At 32.6% G+C, this 13,213-nt stretch overlaps 1 protein-coding gene across 1 annotated transcript in view; it reads left to right on the top strand.

Annotated features, from left to right (window-relative positions):
* LOC108749544 overlaps positions 1-13,213 on the top strand; it is a 155,597-nt gene that overhangs the window by 139,617 nt on the left and 2,767 nt on the right. The window contains exons 6-13 of the mRNA XM_018488306.1: positions 277-362; positions 2,244-2,440; positions 2,768-2,885; positions 3,215-3,454; positions 5,635-5,792; positions 10,120-10,235; positions 10,486-10,696; positions 11,013-11,498. Of these exons, the coding sequence (XP_018343808.1) occupies positions 277-362; positions 2,244-2,440; positions 2,768-2,885; positions 3,215-3,454; positions 5,635-5,792; positions 10,120-10,235; positions 10,486-10,696; positions 11,013-11,498 (1,612 nt within the window). The remainder of the gene's footprint in view (positions 1-276; positions 363-2,243; positions 2,441-2,767; positions 2,886-3,214; positions 3,455-5,634; positions 5,793-10,119; positions 10,236-10,485; positions 10,697-11,012; positions 11,499-13,213) is intronic.

The raw sequence follows: 13,213 nt of genomic DNA, 5'->3' as shown, positions 1-13,213 counted from the left end.
TGTTATTGTCAAGGAGAAAAGTTTTTGTATAACAAATAATTTGAATATTTTATATTCATTGATGATTCTATAAATTCCTTCTTTAATTACATTCAAGTATCTTTAAAGCTGTTGCACGTCCAATATTTCCAAATATTGAATTAAAAAAAAAAATTAATTTTTAATGACCTTATTCTTCCTCTCTACGCTAACATTTTCATAAAATTTGAGAACTGCTGAACGCGCTATTAAATAGCTAAGTTATTAATCAATGACATCTTTATTTTGTTGGTGCAGGATTGTTCAAACGGGCTATTCTGATGTCAGGGTCGGCAATGAGCGCGGACGCCATCGGCAAGGCGCCATTGCAAATTACCAAGCAGGTAAAGAAAGACGCCACTGTATAATAGTCGCCAATAAAAACGCGAGATGAGGATTGATGCGCTTGGATTTCAGTTTCGCGGAATGACAAATTGCTACATGCGGCATCTATTATCATTAATTCCACGATTGACTTAATTTTAGAATTTGAAAGACCTCTCATTTCTCTTTCCCCCCTCTCCCCCCCCCCACCCCCAAGTTCATAAAAATTAGATGCTTAGGTGCTTAAAACGTCGAATCTAATTTTGTTGTGAAGAATTCGCATTTTAACTCCTTAATTTCAATTTAAAATACTTTTTAAAGTATTTTAAGATTTAGAAATAAATTGTCAGATTATAGTGTGTGACTCATCTTCATGAATTATGATATTCGTAATGTATGAATGTCTAAAACTTTTGGAATTTTAGATGTTTGAAAATCGCAACTCTTAAGAAATTCTTAAATTCTTATTCTTCCGTTTTATCTTTTATTTTTTGTTTTCATTACTAATATATAATTCATGGTATTTAGATTTCAACCCTTTTTCTAACATTGAACTTTCTATTTATACATGTATAGGGGAAAGGGGGGGTAAGATGACGACCTTAAGGTTTGTCGATTTTTTCTAATTTCTGTGATGAGATAAAGAGACTAATTAATTTTTTTCACTACAATCTCAGTTATCATTTGTAAAAATTATAAAGCTGTTAAATAAATTACAACTGTGTTAACCATTAACACAGTTATATTTATGTATTATATATATACTGTATGTAATTACGTAATGAACTTATTAGTAAAATATATCTATACTTACTACTGTGTGTAGTTAGAAAGAAAATAAGATTTAAATAAAATTATTAAAGAACATTAGAACTTAACTTGGATATCACAATTATATTACATGAAATCTAATATCTTAATATCACACAGAAAAATGTTTATAATTAATCTTATTTTTAACCAAGTAGGTATTTTATATGAGGCAAACGTGAAAGTTATATTATAAAATATAAATGTTAATTTTTGATTGTGATATATTACGAAGGTATTATGAAAAACTACAGTAACATACAGGAAACAATGTGTAGATTTGAACCATGAGCATCAAATTATTTATTATTTGAGTTGCAAAAATGTCACGCGTGAATACATACTAATCTGCTTCCATGAGAACGTCATCTTACCCATATACGACATTCGCCATCTTGCTCACAGTTACCATATATTTTTATTTAATTAATAAAACCGTTGTATAATGCGAATAATAAAAAAATATTAATATGTTATTGTATTCATTTTTACACAATATTGCAATTTTATTAACAAAATGAAAGTATTTACTTAATTGTGTCATTCCTTACATAAAAATACTGCAAAATTACAAGTGAATGCATCCAAAACACATTTCTTAATATATTATCTATTTTTGTAGTCAGATTGAATCTAAACTATAAGAGATCGTGTATTATTACCTAAAGCCTTTAATAAGTTAAGCATCTGCTTTTTATCTATTATTATCTTTAAAAAATTAACAATTCGTCATCTTACCCCCCCCCTTTTCCCCTACATAAGTTTTGTCATATTATGATTTCTAGATCTTCGAATTCTGAATTGTTTGAATTCCGAGTCTCTCCTGTGAATTCACTATAAATTTAAAAATTCCGAAATTTAAAAACGTTTCTGATGAAAACCGCCGTTTATCATAGTTTTTACGTGGTAACGTATGTTTCACAAACGACGGCGCCGTGTTTCTGCTTCACTCGCGATTTGAATTCGACGGAAAAGACATATCGTTGCTCGTCACGGCGAAGAATCGTTACACAGTTACATCGATGCCGAGGGTACAGGGTCGTTGGCCGCGTTCATTGCGCTCGCGAGCAATGGCGGGGATCGTTTTTCAGGTGGCGCACGCTCTCAACTGTCCCACCACCAGCGACAGCGAACTGGCGCTCTGCTTGCGCAACCAGGACGTAGACAGGCTGCTACACGTGAAAATCCACAAGCCGAAATACGTGCCGGCCTACGCGCCGTTGATCGACCGGGCCGTCATCCCTGACAAGCCGCTCAATTTAATGGAGAACGCCCAGCTCTTCGGCAGGTACGATTTGGGTGGGATTTTTCTATTGAATAATATAGGGAACTAAAGTGACCCAATAATCCTTATACATGGATGTTAATCTTAATCTCTGGTGTTATATATAAAAAATAATAAGTTAGAAAAACTGAAAAAGCAATTTGCGAGATGTAGATGGAACTGTGTGTGAAAAATATTTATACCGATGACTATTACTAATATTTCATGTGACCAATGAATTTTTAGTTAAGTCTGTCCCCTTGGGTATATGAAAGGATTGAAATTTTTCAAGCAAATCATCTATTTACAAATTTAACAAATTAAAAATGACAAACTGTACGTTGTTTTTAGATTTGATCTGATGTACGGTGTAACAGAATCCGAGAAATTCCACATCCTGCCACCAGTTGCTTTGTTACACGGCGTGCTTGATGGACAACGGGATGAAATTCTGCGAGACCATGCCAAAGTAAATTTACTCGTGTGTCGTCGAGTTCGTTTGTCCTAATATGAAGCAATTCTTGTTCAATTTTATTTGTCTTTCTTCTTATTGGATTTATCTTGAGACATTTTCTTTCCTGTGACTTCAAATTTTCAGTATCTTTACATTCTTCTTCTTCTATCCTCTTCATCTCCTTAGTCCTCAGATTCTCAACTCCAGATTCGGAAATTGCTGCATCTCTTTGTTTCTTTTTTGTTATGGGTAGTTACCAACTAGTATTTAATTTTGATATATGTTTTTATTCCTACTTTTTTGTGTGCTGGGGTGTTGGTAACAGAGGTAAAATATGCCTTTAGGCGACGCACGAACTGGAGCCAGAGTTGATCCTGTCGAAAGTGCTGGAACAATATGGCGACTTCTCGAATGGATTCACGAAAGAGTACGCCACGAAGAATCGAGACATGGTGCTGGAGGCACTCTCCGATAGCGGCACCGTGGCGCCGTTAATAATGACTGCCAATTTGCATTCAAGGGCGTACCCGAAGAGCTACATGTACGTCTTCTCGCATCCGAAAGCTATGCAAGACTACTCTGGCGTAAGTAGGTCTCGACGATACAACGAAGATCGATTATCATGGCTCAGACGCCCCTCGACAAAGCGGGACCCGACATGGAGCGGGAAAAATGTTGCACGTAGCATCAATGGGCGAGGAAAGGATATGTAGAGGAGAAAGGGGAGAGGGGGGGGGGAAAGGATAGTCTGGCGGGGATGATGAGTTAAAGTGCACTTCCTTCAACGCTCCAATTCATGCAGTTTCATGCAACGTTGTTATTCCATGACGCGGAGTGTTGCTCCTGAAAACGGAGGGCATTTTTCATCGCTGTACTTTATCGGTGAATCTGAAATGGGGAATTTACTTTTTCTAAGTCTCTTACCGCAAAAGAGAAGCGACAGTGCAAGAAAGAGAAAAGACGCGGATAGAAAGATACACGTTACCTACGGTTTTCCATGAGAAGCGTAAGAGTGTTGATTGTTGGAGGAGAAACAAGCTGAACTTGGAGAGATTTCAGACAAACAGAATTTTCGTTTTCCGATCAAATTTACGAGCAACTCTGCAATTAGTAGATGACACTTCTAGAATTCTATCTTCAATAATAAACTACTTTTGAATCATTTAAAGTTCATATAAATTGTTTATTTTAAAATCTAAAATTTGCATTCTAGTATATTACACTCTTGCAACTATTAATATCTCTTATTACAATTTCTTATTTTTTATCTACCTCGAATTTATTTTCACAATTTAATTTTAATATAATTTATATTTAATCAATACGTTTCTTTTTTTTTTTATTACAGAGTACGAAGACTTAGAAATTTACTAGCATATTATTGTATCGAACAAATAATGTTTGTAAAAAGTTATAAAGTTGTCAAAGTTTGCAATAATGAAAATAGTAACAGCAACGGTTTCCAATTAAATTAAAGGAAAATCAACTGTAAAGTCGATAAACTGGCGAAAGATAGGGCGAAATTTTTAGGACGTTGGACATAGTTAGCGCATTGTATTCATTGTCCTTGGTTTCTTAGTTCGGAAGGGACGAGCTGTGACCTAGTGGTGGCCATTGTGCTCGCACAGTTTCGCCGAGATAAAAATCCGTACTGCGAACCCATTTGGATTTCGGCCAACTATTTTTATCGTCGTTGCGTGCGCCGGCAACAACCTCGCCATGCGGTAACCGAGAATATCGCTAAATTGAATGTACCTCCGGGTACAACGTACATCCTCATGTCAACAAGGATATTAGATTTTAAATCTGCAAATAGCGATTCGCAGTGTGCATCATTTCCATGTCAAGTTACGTCAATCTCTCTCTTTTTCTATCTCAATTCCTCTTCGCTCTCTCTTTCTCTCTCTCTCTCTCTTTTTCTATCCTTCTCTCTCTTGTGTACGTACGAGCTCGATGAATTTTAATTTTCACTCGTTCTCATAAATTCCACCCTTTATTGAACTTTACAAATTGACGTGTTTGTAAATACGCTCACTTTATCGCGCTAAAAATAATTACGATTGCGATAAATCTGAGAACTTGCACCCAGGAAATTTCATTCGAAAATTGTTAGTAGGATTGACGATGAGAGAATTTGAACTCGAAATAAACTTTAATTTAGCGGGTAAATTAATTAAAAATAGATTGTTAGCTACAAATATAATGTAATTCACACACGCGCGAGCGCGCGAGCGCGTATATATATATATAATTCTGGATACTAAGAAGAAGATATTAAAATAAATTTGAGGATTTAAATATATTACCGAGGAAAACATGTGTATTTTAACGATTTATAAATTTTAAAAGGTATAAAAGATTTTCAAAGCATTTTAAAATTTAAAAAAATGTTCTATATCTGAATATTGGATAACCGATTTTTAAATTTTTGTACCTCTATTTTGTAATAAAAAACATTATTGATTAAATATAAATAAATAAAAATTAGATTGAAAATAAATTATAAAAATAAATTAAAAGTAAACAAACGTACAAAATAAAGAATTGCAGTAAAAGATATTGATAGTTGGAGACTACATTAAAATGGAAATTTTAAAGGATATATGTAGACAGAGGATAAAAAAGAGATATGGGACACGAGAAATGCTGAAAAGAAGTAACAACCTGAGCTTTGATATTTTTGAGTTATGCGAATGGCACAGAAGTGTCGATAAAATCCGTGCCTCGGTATAAAAGCACATCTAGTGATCTCGTTATATTGCAGCAACACCGTCAACATACAGTGCATGGAGAAGAGTTGCCCTACATACTGGGTGTCCCATTAGACAACAGCAAGTATAACTTACGAAGTCGATATGACATCAGAGAATCGTTGTTTTCAGAAGCTATCATGAATTGGTGGTGCAGCTTTGCCTACATCGGGTGAGTTAATAAAAAAGAAAAACAATAAATCTTATATAACAATAAATTATTATCTTATATGTACGTTTATTATGACTTATACATTACGATATTTAGAAATATTAAGTTAGTATTTTGGATTAAAAAAGATTTAAAACTTTTGTAAAATTCGGCTAAATAAATGTCAACATTTTAATTATGTATTAGTTTAAATTAATTTTTATTTTAGTACAGTCTGTAATTATTAATTAAAGTTTAAAATTCGGAATATTAATTAATTGCAAATTGAAAAAAAATAATTTAATTTATTTGAAATTCTGACAAATTGAAAATTTATTTCTCTTGTGTGGTCCTAATTTTTACAGATATTTCAAATTTCATTCAATTATTATTGTAAACAAATTTAAGCAAATTATTATTGCAAATGAATTTATATAAAATGTAAATAAAATTTGTAAAGTCAGATAGTAATAATAACAAATTTAATTAAAAAAATGTGAGATAGGGGAGATCAGGGTTGACTATAGGGGTAATAGTAAATAATTGAGGCTACATTAAAAACAAATTGCCGCTAAGTCTGCTGTAACATCTTGTTGCGAACATACCTATGATAGAAGTTATGCCACAATTTTAAAAAATCGTACACCTAAGTAAATATTTTTATTCTTAAAGTTTTTATTTTACAATCGTATATGATTGTCTGAGATATTAGATTTCTACTTAGTTATCGTATATTGTTAATGTTTTTAAAAAATGAAAACAGATGGGGATAGTAGACTAACCACAGCTTAGAACTGTATGACTCGTTTAGTGACGACTCTTATAGTATTTACCCAAAATTTTATTCCTTTAAAGAGATTTTCCTCAGTGGTAAATATTATACGTTTAGTTAGTTCTCTCCGGAATTACTCCGGTCCCGAGACTAGTTGAATCAGATGGAATGCATTAGAAAAATGTATTTTTTTTAATATTAGTTATCAGTTTCCCATTATTATTAAAATATTATTAGGTAGTCAAATGTATGTAGTAACTGGCGTAGAATTCATTTTTCCGATAAGTCTATTAATTTCGTCTGTAAAAATTTGAAACTGAAAAATGAGTCTATTAGCCTCGATCTCCCCTATAATCTGAAAAACGATCACAGTGCGCATTAAAGTTAAATTAAAGGTTGGTATTTAAAGTTACACATAAGCGATGGCAACCACATAGAAACAATTGTATTTAATAACAAGTGCCGAACTATTGTTGTTGCGCGTTGACGCGAAAGTCCGCAGTTCGTAAAGTTGTACTTGGTAACACATGTATCCGGAAACGTGACTTTCAATTAACTAAACATTCAAGCGTTTAATTAAACCAGACTGTAATATATTTTTCCAGTTGCATGATTGAACTTTATAAGCATATCTCAATTAAAATATAAACCATGTAAATAATTTACAGAACGTTACAAATTAAAAGGTAAATTAAATGAGTAAAATTTCAAAAAATTTTTCATGTTTATTTATAAGAACAAATTAGTTAAAAATAAATTATAATTTTGACATATTGTTTTGTCTTTAATTAAATCCAAGGTAGGTATTGCTCTAAATGTTGAATTATTTACTTCATTAATAGCTAAACAGAATAAAATGTTAGAGAAATAATATTAGAATGCAATTTTTGATTGCAACATAATTTCATCATTGTTAGTATGCAGAAACAAAAGTTTATGAATTCGGCAAGAGAAATTTTTTATAAAATTTTCACTATGCTAAATGACTAAATCTTTCATCTGTGTGTAATATACATGAATATACACGCATTACAAGCACATTCGAATTTCGGTCTTGTATTGGCTCGACGCAATTTGACGCTTGTTATGCTGATGCTCGATATTGTCGAATTAACGATCCAGGGAATCGGCCGTTTTAATTTGCGCGATGAAAGCAGATTATTCACAGTTCCGAATTATTTCGATATTTCGTTTTACTCGACAAAACATTCCGCTTTACTCAGTTAAACAAGCCCAATATTCTCGCGATATAAAGCCATGCTTTGTTTAAATGAGAAAATACCGAATTTCTAGTTACGTTAAAAATTTATTTGCAATTGTGAGATTATATTCCTCGAATTTTAATTACATTAAAAATTTCAAGTTAAATATGCACAAATTAGAATATTGAATCTGTGTTATTAACATATGTTACAAAATCATTGATATTTTAACATTAGAAGCATTTTCGTTATAATTTAAAAGAACAAAATTGAACAAATTGAAATTCAAAAATATAATATTAAATGTAATATCTATGTTGCAAAGAATATACTGAATATGTTGAATTACATATGACACACTAGTTGTATCAACGTTTTTTTACTAAAAGGATCAAGCAAATAAATTACTATATAAACACAAAGATGATGGAAAATCAAACATTTTGTCAACATAAAGGACATAATTATTGAAAGATAAAAAAATTCGAAATTCTATCTTTTACATAAAAATATAATATTAATCTAAAAAATAGAAACGGTCAATAATGATTAATCGATGCGTTCTTTCATTTAACTTTAAAAGATTTAACAAGATCAATTTGTCTGATTTCGCGTTTCAATTCAACAATTTATTGTTTTGAATGGGAGAGTGAGTCAAATTATTGAAACTTACTAAATTTTTATACTAGGTGAACCACAAACTATTTTCACCGAATCAAATTGAGGGGCAAAACATACCCAATTAATGCAAATTAAAAGTAACATAACATAATTTTGTACTCAACAATGTAATAGTTATACTATATAACAACATATATTTGATTACATTTATCTTGCTGATTGCAAAATTATAACATTGATGCCATATTAATTTTAGTTGTTGTCGAATAGTATATCGAGCTATCACTTTATTTACTACTATTTGATTAATTGTCTCAATAAACAGACATTAATTTTACCAACATCTGCGTTAGCTCTAAAGGACATTTTTATTTCTTGCTTTATTTATATTATCTTATAGTCTCATTTACTTATTTATTGTCATTCATTTGCATGTTCCTGCTTCTAAGAATCGAGTCCACATAGTACACTGCAACGCATTAATTCGCTGGGTCATAGTAGCGGTCCGACTTATCGACGTTAATTTTTTACTCAAACAATATTAACTTTACAAAAAACTACAACAAAGAAAAATCACTTTTTTTTTTATATATACTTACAATTTTGGAGATGTTAAAACCTAAGTAAGTACATTGTTTTATAAATGTACACTATATTTAATAGTTACACATTACATAATAAAATATAAATTTGTATAAATTGATTTTGTATATAGACAAATCAACATATTGACGGCACTAGTTAAAATGTTAATTAAAAATAGGTTTTGCGTTTCAATTTTACACAGCTTTAACATTTGCACCACGTCATTTCGTTCCTTCCTCCATGACAATTTATTTCTTACGGATACAATCTCGTAAAATTATATTTTGCATTACAACCACCACACCATTTTTTGTCAGACACTTTGAACATATGGCTCGACTAGAACGTACATACCTATGCATTACTACGGGTGACAGAACTCAGAGAGAACTGGGTCAGTGCAATTAAGCAAACAAAGGTATTTAGATTTAGCGGTGAACGTTGCGCGTTTGTAAACGCCGCACAGCTGATCGATATTTTATGCGTTACCGTATCTATACGTAAGTGCGCGTCTCTTCGCCATAATAAACGACGCGCAGCATCTGTCCCGCAGCACTGTCAGTGATAACGAACGACGGGGAAAAACGGTCTTTTTGTTCCACATTGTGCGAACGTTGCCACGCGTGATCGATCGGATACATCGCGTTCATTCAATCAGTCATTAAAAAATCATTTTCCGGCGTACTAAAACCGTCAATACGCGCAAACGAACTGTATCTTTAAAATTAATAGGGGTTCCAAAAAGTCGATGGACATCAAGTTATCCGCCGGATTACAGTATTGCTATTCAATATTTTAAATACGAGAGCTTATTTTGGATTGGTACCATTCAATAAAGAGATTTAAATTTCACGTTTGTTAGCTTTAAATTACAAAATGTCCTTAATATGATAATTCTAAAAGAGCATTCTGAAAATTTTATAAAATGAAACTCTATAGGGATTCTAACTGCGCAATATCTTTACAATAACAGAAAGAAAACAGTATCGAGTATCCCTATGGACTATTCTGGATTATCCGATATCTTTTTCTCCTATATCACTCCAATTTCCTGACGGTATTAATCCCAAGCTGCCCTGTACCGACCTAACAAAAGTTATTGGGCGCGTTTCCGCAGCTACATTAATCATTCGCGATTATTTATCAAAGAAATTATTCGAACCCGCAGGAATCCGAACGTCGCAAAACGATATCCCTACCTGACTAACGTGTTCAAGGAATGGGGTCAATACGATATCGAGTGGCCAGAATATGATCCTGTCAATCAAACGTATTTCAATCTAAGTAAGTCAGCAAGAATTTCGGTATTAGCGCACCTCAAGTGCTTGCGGGTGATAATAAAAAAAAAAAAAAAAGTTTATATTGAGAGATTTGAAATTGATTTTTTCTGTGTCATTTTACTCTCTCCGTTTATGCATCGTGTGATCGAATAACGATGAAACAAAATCTATCATCTCAAGTTCGGTTCACGTCGAGAATGTCTATTTTATGGCTTATTTAGCATATTACATAATATCTTCCCCCCTGCACGCAGCCATACCGCCTAACATAGGTGCGCACTATCGTTCGACGGAGATGCAGTTCTGGAATGAGGACCTGCCCAATCTGCTCAGGCACCCGAATAAAGATATTTCGGGCCCGACACGACCGAGAGGACCGCGACCACAGATTCTTGACTTTGCCGATGGGATTGGCAAATATGCCAACAATACTGCCAACCGGAAGTACGAAAGCTACGATACTAGGTCAGTAACGAGACCAGCGAATAAAATAACCCTTTCAATTTAACCCTTTGAAATCGAATTGAATGTACACAACTGTTAAGGTAATTTCTCAATTTGGATTTTTAAGATAATCTAATAAAGCAATATTTATATGAATCTACGGACAATTTGTAAAATTTACTTCTGGAAAATTTGAAGTAATAATTTGGAAGAGAAATTAACTTGAATCTGAATAATTGGTTTGATTCCACACACATGTACATAGTTTTTAAGTACGTATAGAATTATTATTGTGCTTTTTACACTTTTACGAAGAGTCGTATGTTGGATTGTGCAGGTATACATCTCCGTCTAGCATCACGGATTCTAGTACGGAGAAGACGCCATTTTCAACTTTGGTTACAACGGACGGGAGCGAGAGTTCGACAATAGAGCCGAGCACGTTAAAGACCTCGTCGGCTATGATGATGGTGATTGTTTTCTTCGTAGTGTTTATACTGATAAACTTCACAGCCTTTCTACTCATCTATTATAAGAAGCAGACTATGAAGGGAAAGGAGAAATCGTTGAAGAGACGAGGCAGCGAGAAGAAAAACGACTCTGTCAAGAGGTCGAAGACTGATAAACACGAGAACCATTACGGGCAGATAGGCTACAAAAGCGACAGCAAGCCAGATTTGAACGATGTGATAAAGAACGACAAGGCATACGACAACAACTCCAACTTTGGACGCAGATCGAAACTATCCAGGCAGAATTCCAGCTCCACCATTGACACTCATATCAAGGTTAGAGAATGGATTCAGCAGGAAATTGTGCACAGGTCAGTGAAAGCTTTAAGTTTTAAACTTTTTTTGCATGATAATAATTAATCTTTGATGTTCTTTTTCTTTTAAACGAATATTATGAATAACATTCGATTATAAGTAATGTATAAATATCGGTGCAATAGCTTTTATTCTTTAGTTGAAATTGAATTAATTCTAAATAATTATATACAGATAATTATTATAAAGATCGCGAAGTTTAATGTACTTTACTTATTTATGAATTGAAACGTTTTGTCCTTTTAAATTTTAAACAGCTTTATCATTCAATGAAACTACTTTATCATGTAATTAATTATTCGAGAATTTCTTTAAAAGATTTCTGCTGTCTGAAGAAAACTTATTCTTTAAAATTTCACGATCAAAAATGCCATTAGGAGAATTACACTTTCAAATGAAGTTTAATGTAATTTATGTGCTTTCGATAAAATAAATAACTTAAACTAATTTATACGTTATCTATTAAATTATTCGCCATTTTAATGCCAATCTACCGTATACTATTCGATGCTCTTATAGGAATCAACGTTTTGAACTCAATTTGTATGTCTTTCCTAATTGCGAAGAGCTGAAGATACTCGTAGAACGCTTACCCTCGCAAATTCGTCGATCGCGGTAAGGGTTGTGCGACCCAGTAATCCAATTAGGGGTTCCGCTTAAAGAGTAGCTTTGAGACGTGGCCCGTATCACTCAAATCAGGAAATTCAGTTCCCTTCTCTCTTTCGCTCTCGAATATTTCGTTAGATGTATTGACTTGTGGAAAACGTTGGCAAGTGCTGCTCTGCAAAGTTAATTGAACTCGACTTACAGTTTGACTTCGTCTCTCGTTTATTTAACAAGCAATATCTGGTTTGCAAATCGCAATATTGTTTTTATTTTTACAGCATTAAATTTAAAAAATACTGACAGAAGAAAATACAATTTAGAGGGAATGTTATGTGCAGAATGTTATGTACAAAATAAAAGAACTGTTATACCTAAAACCTGTAACATGTGTAAATTGCACATTAAATATTTCATAAAATATTTACATTTACAATTCTAACGTTAAATTCTCCTTTAAAAAAGAGAAAAATCCATTCTGTGAGTTATATTAAATAAACTTTTTATTTTTGGAGTGCGTCATAACATTTACTATATACGTACATATCGCTTGTTGGTTCATGAAATGCAGCTGTAACATACGAAAATCGTAAAATTATATCTGAAATATGTTTAGTGATAAATGTGTATTATAGAACATTGTATATGAAATAAACAAACGTAATGTATCATTAGGTAAATGTGTGTGGCAAAGTACCTTTTTGCTTGTTGGCATAACGTACAAGATTAAAAGTGATTAATTAGCTCCGGGACGTGAAAGTGCAACCGCTATTATCACTAGTTGTTATCAAAATTACAAAATTAATGCGTACCTTTCATTGGCGAAGTCGTAAAATGGTATTCTATAATCAATAATTCCCAATAATTGAACGCAATAACTTCTCAGTTATAACAATAACATTCTCTAATAGTAATATTATCTAATGGCATTAATTTCGAATTTTGCGTAAAATTGACAGAAACATGTGTTGTTACACTAATTCTCATGATGGTTGCTTCCTTTAACTGAAACATCTATTGTTTATTATTTGAATATTCGAATGTGTTTTACATCAATATTATAACGCTGATCAAATAAATTTTTTAACAACTTTCTATCGTAACGGCT

This window comes from Trachymyrmex septentrionalis, unplaced genomic scaffold, assembly GCF_001594115.1.
Source record: "Trachymyrmex septentrionalis isolate Tsep2-gDNA-1 unplaced genomic scaffold, Tsep1.0 scaffold3, whole genome shotgun sequence".
NCBI classification, from domain to species: domain Eukaryota; kingdom Metazoa; phylum Arthropoda; class Insecta; order Hymenoptera; family Formicidae; genus Trachymyrmex; species Trachymyrmex septentrionalis.
Note: the sequence above shows the minus strand (reverse complement) of the source record. Positions and strands in the feature narration are given on the sequence as shown.